The 13,591-nt window shown below is 32.9% G+C and overlaps 1 protein-coding gene across 2 annotated transcripts in view; it reads left to right on the top strand.

The window, feature by feature from the left end:
- TFPI (tissue factor pathway inhibitor) overlaps window positions 1–13,136 on the top strand; it is a 62,069-nt gene extending 48,933 nt beyond the window's left edge. The window contains exons 7-8 of one of the 2 annotated variants that reach the window (XM_081051307.1): window positions 9,825–10,004; window positions 10,717–13,136. In XM_081051307.1, coding sequence (XP_080907433.1) covers window positions 9,825–10,004; window positions 10,717–10,814 — 278 coding nt within the window. In that variant the 3' untranslated portion in view covers window positions 10,815–13,136. The remainder of the gene's footprint in view (window positions 1–9,824; window positions 10,005–10,716) is intronic. The other variant, XM_081051308.1, reaches the window with a different exon arrangement.
- The last annotated feature ends 455 nt before the right edge of the window (window positions 13,137–13,591 follow it).

Raw genomic sequence — 13,591 nt, 5'->3', positions numbered from 1 at the left:
ACAGTCTCAAAGAAGTATCCTGTTTTTCCTAACATGTTCTCAGACCAAAAAGCATAGAAACTTCCCTTATAATCTAAATATGCCTGCATGGTCAATCAGGTACTTCATATGCTCATTTTCTGACAAAATGCCTTTCCAAAAATAGATAATAACTTATGTAGAGGATCCATCAGATCTTCTACTTCCTGGCAAGAGAGCAGGTGAGCAACAAAAATATAGCACTTCACCTCTGCCAAGATTGCTGCCATCCAAATGCAGTCACCCTAGATGACCACTGACTACTTGTGTTAATCCCTTTCTTCCTGGACCATGTCTGCGTTTAACAACTATAAAATGTTTGCCCCAGTCATAGGATTCTTCCAGAGAAGTGTTTTTAAGACTCAAATATTATAAATAAACCATTAAAAAAGAAAAAAAAATCATAGACTTCAATGTGTAAACCAAGTTAATTTGAATGACACTAATTCTATATGAACATGTACAATAGTAGGAATAATCTCTGACTTACCATTACACATTACACAACTATAAATGAAATTACCATTACACAACTATAAATGAAAACTCATCCACAAATGAATACAACACAAACTACAAACTAATAAATTAATGATACATGTTGGATGGGAAAGATCTGGTACATGTGTTCACTAAAAGAAAAATCCCTATTACGAATCCCATAATACGAATTTGATATTGGCTATTCTACAAGGCAGGTTAGGAATGAGGTAGAAATAAGTTAGAAAAACCTGTGCTACTCTTATGTTGTGTGTAATTCTATGACTGCCCTTTTCCTTCTTGAACACTGGACAATCTTTGAAAGAATAAATTTGAGAAGCATTAATATAAAGTACATTGATTAGGAAAATCCCAACTCTACCTTTTCTAGGGACACAACAGAAAGAGCTTTCTATTTTTCTGTCACATCTTACTGCCATTAAATCGATCTGAATGGCCAGAGAAACTATGATCACAGAATGCATAAAAGCCAGGAACTTTTTATCTTTTAATTCTAGAATCAGTCCAGGTTGAACATGCTAACCCAATAATTTTTGCCTTCAAATGTTTGAGCTCCCTGAATACAATTTGGCTTAGTACTGTTACTCCTAAGACTTGTTTCCAGCCTCATTGTTTGAGGAACTATTTTGATATCTTTCACCTGTTCAAAATTGATAAATTCCAACTTTATGCTGGCAAATAAGGGTAAGAAGAATCTAAGGCATTCTGAACACGAGCTTCAAAGAAGAAAAAATGGGGGAATCAGATATAAAAGGAACTTGTGAAAACTTTCCCTTTATCTGATAATTATTAAAATATCTTTGCTCAGTTATTTTTATTTTCTAGGTAGTTTTCAGATGGCATGTCATAGTGTTAAGAGCATTGGGTTTATGGACAGAAAGATGTGGGTTTAAATGTCAGTTCAGCTATTTGCTGACTCTCTCTGTGGCCTTGAAAAAAAATTACACGACTCGGTTTCAGGTTCCTCATTTGTTATATGTGGAGAGCAATATCTCATGAAAGTTTTGTGAAGATTGTGATGACATATATAAAATTTTAACTCAGTGTTTAGAACACAGTAAAGCTCAAAAATATTAATATTTGAGGCTTTCTATGAAGATGATGGTGATTGCCCAGTGTCAATGGAGTTTTATAGCAGGAAAAAAATAATCAGGAGTATTATTTGTATACATTTTATTAGTGATGATTTTTAATATAACTAAAACCTGTGACCTTGATCTAAAGTACCTTCATTTAATTACTTAATAGTATAATCATGTGAAATAACAAGAAGCTTTTGTAAAATTCAAACGTAATTATAAAATATCAATAAATGTTTTGTGTCTCTGAATCTAATCAGAGGACTTGCAAACCTGTGTTTCCAACTTTGTCTTATGATCTGAGGTAGAGATGTTATACTTGTTCATTTCAGTTCAGTTCAATAAATGTTGAATGCCTCCTACATGACAGGAATTGTCATGGGGACTGGGAGTCTGAGAATAATAAATAAAGGGTGGTTTTGTCTTTAGCAGCATGCCTGTGAAATGAAGGAACGACATAGATACATAGATGACTTCAATGCCTATGTTACATGCTAAGTCAGAGACCTTCACTAGTGGTATGGGAAGACAGTCATGATATCATACTTCTGCTGAAGTCCATATTAAACTTTTCTGTCTTCTCAAAACCTGGGTTCTATCTTCTATCTAACATCTTGGAATTGTTTACCTGGATGCTGGCTAATCCATTGGCATAGTTCACAATTCCATCTTTATTCAGGGTTTTTTGGTGTTTTTGTTTGTTTGTTGGTTTTGTACGTAAAGCCGATAAGAAGTAATACAATTATTGGGACTATATTTTATACTTTAATTATGTTTCATAATACATTAGCAAAATATTCCATCTTTTAAGCCAGCCAGGCTAGAAAAGTGGAATCATCTTCCCTCTAGCTCTCTCCATTTCCCATATTCAATCTTAATTGTAGCTACTCCCACAGTAACTGCTTTAGTCGGGGTCATCTTATATTCTTCTCCATTATAACTCACCTTCTAGATTCATCCTTGCCCATGCCTGGTTGAGTTTACTTCATGTATCAAGAATTGCTTCATATCTCTTTCATCCTCCAATAATTTCAGTGGTTCATTAATGTCTACGCCATAAAATCCAAACATAGTAGTATTCAAGGATCTTAATATTGTCTAAATCTACTTTTCCAGCTTTGTATTCACTGTACTCTCCATATACTTTTTTCTTCAAATAGCCTGGAGATTGCAAAGAACCCCAAACAAACCTGGAATATTCTGACGTTTCTGCTTTCCTTCACCCATATTCACTTCTGTCTACTGTTTATTAAAATCTCATTCTTGCTTAAAAGCTAATTAAGGGACTAAATAAACCATTTACTAAAAACTTATAGGGTTCTCAATGTTGCAGATATGACATGAAGAGAAGTTTTTCTAAAGTATTATAAGATATAGTCATCTTAAAATAAATTATTCTCATAAATTTTATAATTTGTAATTTTACCATGGCTTTCTTTCATTGTGGATTCATTTAGAAAAAAAAAAAATCCCTGAATGAAGATAACTGTGAACTCTCCCCATGGATTAGGCAATATTTAGACAAAGAAATCCATCCCAATACCTATCTACCCACTTTTTAAATTAAATATATTGGGGTAACATTTGTTAATAAAAATTATACTGGTTTCAAGTGTACAACCCCATAATACATCTATATATTGTATTGTATGGTCACCACTCAAAGTCAAATCTTTCATCACAATATATTTGATCCCATTTACCCTAGTCTACCACCCCCTTCCTTTCTTACCCTCTGGTAACCGAGGTGGTATATATGTTCAATAGAACATTGTACTACTTCAACCCATTTTTTTCTTCTTCCTTTTCAATATGTAGAGGCATCCTAGAAGGTTTCTTACAGTCTATTACCCTAAGATCTTTCAGTTTCAAATGCCACAAAAGCCTACCTTCTACATTTCATACTCAACCGATATACAGAAAACAAAGAAACAAAGTGGCCCTATGCACAGAAAACAAACAATGAAAAAAAGTTCTGCACTAATCATTTTCTCATTCCGTGCCCTCTCTTCTCTTCTAAGTGGAATGTTAGTTTCTGCCCATGTAACACCACTTCTCCCTTGTTAATGAATGGAGATACATGTTTTTCCTGCAGTACAGATTTACTACATGTAAATAGTAAATGTACAGGTGATAGGATTGCTCTCCATTCCTAATCAGACAGATTCCAATCTCCAGACTTTTCTTTATGATGCCAGTACATTAGAAACACTCTAAAAATACTTTTATTATAACGATTATTTCTAATATATTTGTGTAATATATTTTATTATATAATATGAGTGTTATAATTGCATCCAACTTGAAAAAAATAGAAAAGGAAAAAGAAGAAAATCAGCCACACTTCCATTATATAGAGACAACACTATCAAAGTCTAGCATATTCTTTCAATATTTCTTTGCTAATTTTTTCCAACTCATCACAAAGTAAATAAAATTCAAGACTGGAAGTAGCTCTGGAGAATCCCCAAAAGTACAGAATAAGCTCACCATAAAAGAATCTATTTTGTAGAATTGTAACCTAGCAAACTGTTAAACTTGCTACCTGCTAGAAAGTCTGTATAGTAATCATCCTTCCCTCTGATTGCATTCCCCCTCAGTGTTTGGCTCAAAGGATAGCATATATCATTTCCTTTCTCATCTGTGTGTATCTTTGTATACGTGTGTATGCATGCATTTAAACTTGGTGTGGTTATACAAAAAGATAAATTATCATATTTTATTTATTTAAGATGAATATTTTTCCACATTTTAACATTGCTTAAATCATGATGAAGCTTACAACTGATAGTGTGTAGTAGTACAATTTGTGTGTTTTTCTTTACAAACAGTACATAAAATAACAGTGCAGCTTAAAATCAGTGGCATCTTATATTCTCATTAATTATATTTTGTAAAACATTTGAAGAGCTACGAGCAATTACTAGTTTACATAGTACCCTTCTATTTTCACGGGTGTGAGACGAGAAAAAAAGAAATTAATCATAAATGGATGCATTGCAGTAAGGTCCACATTTTGTTAAATAATGTTTAGGTACTGTTAAACATCACTGGAGAAATATAAATTTATATGAACTTTCAGTGGAAAATTCTGCCCCATCTACCAAATTGCAAACTGAATATAGCTTTATGCACAATTCTGACTTTAGAAATATCTCCTCTAGAAATATCTTAACCCATATACAATAATATTCATGAACCAATGTCTGGAATTGAAAAAAAATAGATATACTCTACGAGTATATATATGTGAGTAATAGATTGATTAAATATATTGTAGTCAAGTCAAAAAATAAAATATTGTGCTTACATTAAAAAGAATAAGGTATACATATGAACAAATGTGGAAACATATCCACAAAATAGTATCAAGTATAATAATAAGACAATGAGCAGTATACGAGTTCTGACAATTAAGTTTGTGAACTTACTGCAACAATGTTGTTAACATTTTTAGATATCAGAGGGATTATTAATCATGAATTTGTACCAACTGGACAAACAGTTAATCAAGTTTACTATTTGGAAGTGCTGAAAAGGCGGTGTGAAAAAGTTAGACCACCAGAACTTTTTGCCAACAATTCACGGCTCTTGCCTCACGACAATGCACCAGCTCACATGGCACTGTCTGTGAGGGAGTTTTTAGCCAGTAAACAAATAACTGTATTGGAACACCCTCCCTACTCACCTGATTTGGCCCCCAATGACTTCTTTCTTTACCCTAAGATAAAGGAAGTATTGAAAGGAAGACATTTTGATGACATTCAGGATATCAAGAGTCATATGACAACAACTCTGATGGCCATTCCAGGAAATGAGTTCCAAAATTTATTTGAAGGGTGGGCTAGGCTCTGGAATTGGTGCATAGCTTCCCAAGGGGAGTACTTCAAAGGTGACCATAGTGATATTCAGCAATGAGGTATGCAAGTACTTTTTCTAAGATGAGTTCATGAACTTAATTGTCAGAGACAAAGCATAGGTATATATGCAGGGAGATAGGCATGAAACCATTCACAGTAAAGGACAGGGGTCAAATTATGGAGCACTTTTGTATTTGTTTTACTTTTATGTTATTTGAGCAATTTATAATGATAATTTGTAATTAGAAAATACAAATCTTTATATTTTTCTTTACTACAAAATTATGGGGAAAAAGAAAGAATTTGGTATTCAAAGGAAGGATTTATTAGTCAATTCCCTGAAACAGTCTTAGAGACAAAAAATAATTTACTTAACAAGTCATTAGTTAATTCATAAAGCTTAATTTGATTGGTAAAATAAAAACCTAAATAGACATGTAAAATGGGAACAATAAGGAAGACACCACAGTAAGGATTCAAAGTGAGTATAAGACTCAACATGTATTGTAGATGTTTTAAAGAAATTTTACATAAACTGTTTTACACATAAAACTGACTTTGAAGCTCCACCTTACAATTTAGCAGCCATACTAGATGATGGCAGTTCCTGGCAGAAAATAAATGGATCCTGAATTCTGAAACCTATCATAGACCCTCTAAAGAAGCTTGTTATTAAGGGCAAGATCGAGACAGAATGCTTTTGGTTATTAACGTCCCTTTGGAGAGTTAACAGAAGTCAGGTTAGTGTCTTATTCTATCTTAAATTTCTGCAAATAATTTTAATCTAGACCCCCCAAAAATCACATTGTGCATCTACTTCAAAACCTTTATATTTTCTTTCATTGTAGATATCCAAGTCTGGATTTTGAATAGGTGAGTTGCCTATGTTTACCTAGAATAAATATGGTGATTGAAAACAGTCAAGCTTATCTCTTCATGGGGCACATATTTTTTTTTTTTTTTTATTTCCTCACCTTTGGAGATTGAACCAGACTCAAAATTGAATCAAGGACTCAAACAATTTTAGAATTAAAATGTCATTAAGAAACCATCTGCTTCATTATTCTAATTCTGCTGTTGTTTATGCTAGTGTAACCCAATAACAGTCTTCCTACTTAGAGTTAAAATGATTTGAGGAGAAATGAATTATATATCAGGTATAATTCATATTTCAAAGAGCAATGGCCTTAAAAAGACTCTCCAACTGATGATAACTTGTTGCTTTATTAAAAATTTTTAAATGTTAATTATATGTAATACAACGTCCTTAATGCATTTCAAAGTTTAACCCACTACCAAAATATTCTTATTTCTAGTGTTAGGAACCTCAGTATTGATCTAGGTCAATGGTGAGTTGTGTCTGATGATCTGTGCAGGTAGTGATTAAAATCAAAGCAGACATAGTAAGACAGACAACTGTCATCAAGCCAGTTGTGAATAGACACTCTGAGTGGAACAGGTATGTGGTAAGAGGGACAATACATGTCTGCACACTGGATTCCCTGCTTTTAGAAGCAGCATGCCAGACACTCTGATTCAGAAGTCACAAAAGGAGTTTTAGGTAAAAGCAATCTAATGCCTTAGACAATTTAGTTGGTCATAAAATTCTCTCTGATGGCATCTGTGCTGGTCAATTGTCTGTTTGCTCTCAAATCAATCCGCTGACTTCTTCTTTCCCTGTCCCATTATAGAGAACCCATTCCCTTGGCTTCTGAGTAGACCTGTCCAGTGGCAGACATTGTTGGAATGGTTAATGGAAGACAGAATCTAGGGTATATCTCCCTACCAAACCTGTGGTGTATCTGCCATGGTTTCAGATCCCACTGAAATGATATGATTTATGTATCTAAGAGGCTCATTTTGATTCTAGCTTTTACCTGGTGTTCCAGGCTCCTGGCCTATATAACAGAGGCTCCTCCCTTGTTACTTCCAATCAAGGAACTGTAGCTGCAGATGTACCAGGTTAGCTTGCCCTCACTTTGAAATGGCCTTGATTTTGTAATGGGGCCAGGTTTACTGTAGGTTTCATGTTACAGGAAAAGAAGAATGAGTTTGCTTCCTGTCATAAGAAAACTCCCTCTGTCCAGGAATAAGGAACTTTAGGAAGGTCACTGCTTTTAAGACATACCATGTTCCCGAAAAATAAGACCAGGTACTTATATTAATTTTTGCTCCAAAAGATGCATTAGGGCTTATGTTCAGGGGATGTCATCCTGAAAAATCATGCCAGGGCTTATTTTCTGGTCAGGTCTTATTTTCAGGGAAACACGGTAAAAACTAACATTTGTAAAGAAGTGTATAACTTATAAGGACATCCACATATATTATCTGCAACTTACTATAGGCTAATATATCTTGTGTACAAAATGCTAAAGTGAAATAAATACATAAATCATATCATTTCATCATACACATCTGCTATGAAACATCTGTGTGTACTTGCTGAGAATAAAGAAAAAGGAATAGCAATTTCCTCTGTTTTCTATTTCTCAAATCAGGCTAATTGCTTATAGGGTATTTTGTTTTTGTTTTTGTTTTTTTGGAACATAGTTGATGACCTTGGAAGCTCATGGAAATAAAAGAGGTGACAACTGATAACCATCTTACATTCTAGGCTGTAGGTTGAGGAGAATCCATAGCACAAACATTGGAAAAGTTTGCACAATAATAGGGCTCAGTTACAATATGTCTCTCCTAGACAGTTAGAAAATTCCTCATACATCAATCACTGTTGGTAACAGGAGATTTTGACGTTTTGTAGAAAGTTAAGCATACCTTCTCACTAAATACATCTTAGTTTTGATTTATAATAGCAATAATCATGTATTATAACACCCAAGTAGGATGAAGTAAAACATAAATTAGACTACGTGATCTTGGATAATGTTTTAGTTTTACAAATACTGAGTTTCTTAAAAATCACAGCGTTTATAGACCTGGTGAAAGACCTAAATAAAATTTAATATTCTTTATGTGATTACGGTTCTTGAATTTTGACACAGAATATCACCTTTCTAAAATGTCTTCTCATATATTCTTCCCACAGTATTCCCACTCCTCTTAAAATTTCCCGAATTTCTCTATTATATGAGTCATTGTGTCAAGATGCTCTCATCTGTATTTAAATATCTAGAACACAGGAGGGAATAAAAAATGTACATATCAATTTAAGAAGTTTTTTCATTTTTTTTCTCCAATTGTTTCATTTTACTTATTTTTTTCTTTTATGGTCTATTCATCTGGGGATCACTTGCCATAAGATCGCTTCTTGCTTTCTGCACAACCTATTTGCTTTTATTGGCTACAGGATTCTTCAAAATTCTATTTTCTGTCATTGCTGAACTTTTAGCAAATCCTCTTTGCCTGCCTTTGCTGTCCCACATTTCACCTTGTGGCAAAGCTGCTAATGTTTTCTTACATGGATTCCCCACCACCTACCAATGTACCTGCAATATTGGTTTATATCAAGCCATTTAGCTCTGCACCTAAAGAATACCTACCAGCTTCCCTTCTCTGACAGGAATTCCCAAAGGAGATAAATACTACCATTGGGCTAAATCTATTTCGCTGCTTTGCCTTAAGGAAATAAGTGTTTCTTTTATTATCCTTGTTGCATTTTTATCTTCTGTTTTTTTTTAAGTGCTTCACACTGTTGAGAGACCAGCCTGTCTGGTTTAAACATGTTTTATTTTCTGGCTTTAGCAATATTCCTTGTTTTGCAAAACCATCTAACTCATCTAGAACTCATGCTTCAATTTATGAGAAAACTTTATGACTAAGTCAAACCATCTCTTCTGGGCTCCTTCTCTGAAGCTTAAAGTTAGAATTTTCTATACCTGAATTCCTACACTTTAAATTGTGATTATGTTACATCATTCAGCATTCTTTTAGTCAAGAGAATTCTGACTAAACTCTTCCTGAACTTCAGTGCTTACATCAGACAATAAGAATTTTGCTCATCAGAACTTTTTAAAATGTTGAACATTCGTGAACAAATGATACATAAACATTAATAGTTTTTTAAAAAAATATATATTAACAGCTTTGCAGAAGTTAAATTGTTGAATAGTTGTTTTTATTATGTACAACTAGTTTTTTTCATATAAAGAGTAATCATAGCACTTTCCTTTAGCAAATGTATCTGCTCTTTTATTTATTGGTGAAAAGTCTCAGTATACACGGACACTTGGAGATTGGTTAAGCATTTTCATGGAATTGAAATACATGAATTTTACAATGTATTACTTTTACTCATTCAGATTACTGTTTTAAGTAGACATTCCATAAAACTAATCTATAAACAATAACATGAAAATCTCAGATTAACTATCATATCTGACTTACCCTATTTTCTTCATATTCTTAGAATTTTACGGCCCCTCCTGGTGTCTGACCCCAGCAGATAGAGGATTGTGTCATGCCAATGAGACCAGATTCTACTACAACGGAATTATTGGGAAATGCCGCCCATTTAAGTACAGTGGATGTGGAGGGAACGAGAACAATTTCACTTCTAAAAAGGCATGTCTTAGAGCTTGTCAAAAAGGTATAGAAGACATTCTTCACAATAATTCATTTAAGAAAGCAATTGTACTGAAATTGTGAATTAATTTTAATCTATGAAAAACATCATTAAATTAGTTATATTTGTTATAAGAAACAAAGTGTTATGATTTAGCTAATAAATGTCTCCTTATCAACTTTAATATATTTAGATAATATTGCTGAATATATTAGCTGTAATTCCTCATAATTTGTCTTCATAGAAAAACAATTAATTTGAAACAAATTTTATTCGTTTGATATTTACATACTAAACTTTAGTTTTAAATGATTACACCAAAATATATTTAAGCTTTTTTATAATGCACAAAATTGTATATTAGTTTTCTTCTGACTATAAAAGTGATATATGTTTATGGAATAGTGTTAATATGTAAATAATAATTTATAATTCCACCAATCATATACAGCCACGTGTTCACGTTTTCAATAAACTGACCCTGAATTTCTAACTGAAAATAAATAAAAATCAATAACATGTTTATCCATTTTTGCTAACTCGTATATGTAAAGTGACTTCTGTAGAAATAGATTATTCTATACAAAGACATAGACAAATTAAAGGCTTTTAAACTAATAACATTTTTTTTGGTTTTATACATTAAAAGATAATTTGAGGAAATTTTAGACACAATAAACACAATAAACAATAAAACATTTTATCATGCATAAATTTGTTTCTCTTCCTTTTGTAGGTTTCATCCAAAGAATATCAAAAAAAGGGTTAATTAAAACAAAAAGAAAAAGAAAGAAGCAGCCAGTGAAAATAGTATACGAAAAAAATTTTTGTTAAAAAGATAAATTTGTTATATGATTACATTAATTCTACTAAATATTTTAGATGAAGCTTTTCACTATGATTCCTATTTCTTCTTTCCTAAAATTCTTTTAACTAATATTTTTATGAATTTTCTATGCATATATTACCTGCTATTAATACATTTGTGTTAGTGTTTCCTGATCTAGTCAAATTGCATATTCTAGGGCTATAATTTATTAACTGACTTTACTTGTTCGACTTTACTTATTCTCTTGATCCTTTTCTAACTATTTACCATTTGACTACAAATTATCAGGCTGATGGCCACATCAAATCAGTCTGTTTTTCCATTTGGTAATCATTTATTTGATAACACATTGTCACTTATTTGTTTTGATCACCTATATGATGATCTTTTTTATAGCTCATGCCCAGATTAAAAAATACAGTTATTATTAAAATAAAAGCACTTGGGGGTTTCACATCTAAAATGGAGATAAGCACCTTCTTTTCATAAAGATCCCTCAATTGTGCATCTGGAAAGAGCTCTAGAATTGTATCATGTGCTCCCCTTCCTAGGTATACTTGATTTTCTTTGCACTACTAACCAAAACCTCCATGGATCTTGAGCCAAATTGTATTTGAACACAGAAGAGTCAATTCTGTGTCATGTGCCTGCCTCATTTTGTTTGATTTCATTTTTTTTGTTCGTTTGTTTGCAAATAGTTCATTATATCAATTACCATGGTTGAATAATGGTGTGCTAAATGCAGATCATGATAAGAAGAGACTTGGTGGGAAAGGGAAGTTTTTAATAGCAATCTAAAGGAAATTCTGTTTATGTACTTCCTCATTTCATTGTTTGACAACATTTTCTCTTACTAAAAATAGCAAGAATATTTAAACCTCCTCAGACCTATTTATTCCTTTATCATTAGGCTTTACACACAATGGAACCAGTTATTCATGCTTAAAAAAAATAAAAGGCATGTTATCTTTGTAGAAGAGGAAAATAAAATTATCAGAAAGAAAGAATATTCTAGAAAATTCATGCACTATTCATTCTCAGGGTTTTAACAACATTTCTTTGGAGTTAATTCACTGTATCCAGATCTGTACCTTTCTTTCTCTGCTGAGCCTTGTGCAGTCTGGCATCACAACAGCCTTCTAGATGTTTCAGTGTCTATACTGTTCATCTCAAATTTCACATTTAAATTTGAACTTGTCATCTAGAAACAACTAACCACTTCAGTTAGCTTAGCTTAATAACTACTACTTTCTAACAACAGTGTTATAATTCTACCTGTTCCTCAGGCTTGAAAGTTTGAACCCAATTTTGATTTCTTATTTTCCCTCATATACTGTATCTAATCAGTCTCCAAACATAAAGTTCATCCAACTTCCAGGTGTTTTACCTCTACTGCATTCTTCTCTTCAGTATTGATAATTCCTAAGAATTAATTTAGTATATTTCGCCACCCCTCAAAGTCTTTTAAGGACTCACTTTTTGGTACTTAACCCCACCTACTTCCCACAATTTAATTTTGATATATATATACTTTTGGACTTACCTACAGTACTCTCTTTCATGACTTCTTCAATTTAGCTAAAGGGTATTCACAATTCACTGAATGCATCTTTTATTACTCAGTTTATTCATGCTGTTTTCCTTTATAAAAAGCTGATCCCCTCTAAACCACTCATTCATCTGAAGTCAGGGTCCAGATGATGTGAGCAATAAAATCACTATGTTCTAAGACAGAATATGAAAAGTCCAGACATACAACTACACATCATTTTCATCAATTTGTTCACTTAAGAAAAATTTTATATCTTGACTTCAAATATTCAGTCATAAGTAACTGCCTTAAATTGGGTCTACGCTGTGGAATTTGAGACTTTGGAATTTGAGACTTTTGAAAATCAAAATCCCTTGTGAACTATGTTCTGTTGTTATTTATACTTGGATAGATTTAAATAAAGGTTCAAGTCTCCTTAGACCAAGTAGAAAGTTGCTACCAAGGACATATAAACAGCACATTGATGAGTTGACTGTTTTCTCAAAGAATCATTCAAGTGTTCATTACTTAAATTAAGATACACTGAGAGGGTTTACAATGTTTAATGCATGTGAATATTATGTTTACTGTGTTTTTAAATAAGAAGCCTTCTGGTGGTATTGTCTTGCTTTGTTTTACATAATCAAATGCATCTAAGTGTAATTGTTTTACATTATACGGCATGTACATGTATTTACCTACTTTGCTTATTTTCTGTTCAAAATTAAAGGTCATGCTGAAAACTACTCAAATGATTTTATTTTTTACATTCTAAGAAATAAAATATATAATCTTGAATAATAAAGTATGATTGTTGTGAGACAGGTTAGTTAGCATGTCGTTAGGTAGACAGGAAGGTCCCTGGTGGAATAAACAAAAAAAAAACAGCCATAACCTGAAACTCCAGGTTCTGGAATGTCTCCTTCACTCCAGGACAACAATATCAAAATATGCCTTGAGGTTAATAAATTATCGCAAATCCCTTTTGGGCAGACAAAGGAGCAGATCTGATAGACAGGAATGGATTATATCATTAATCCCTTCAGGATGGGCAAACAGGACAAACCTGATAGATGAATTCAATTAGAAGGCTCCAGCCCCTTCCCCAAACAGGCAAGGGAAGGTATAAAAGTAAGAGCTTTTGCCTCAGTCACTGGGCACCCCCATTCAAGACCCCCTCCCGCTCAGGAGCTGCAACTTCTTCTCCTGCTTCTAATAAACTATCTTCCTTTACAACTCTTTGCCTCTCCC

The sequence above is a fragment of the Rhinolophus hipposideros genome (assembly GCF_964194185.1).
Source record: "Rhinolophus hipposideros genome assembly, chromosome: 6".
Classification (NCBI taxonomy): domain Eukaryota; kingdom Metazoa; phylum Chordata; class Mammalia; order Chiroptera; family Rhinolophidae; genus Rhinolophus; species Rhinolophus hipposideros.
Note: the sequence above shows the minus strand (reverse complement) of the source record. Positions and strands in the feature narration are given on the sequence as shown.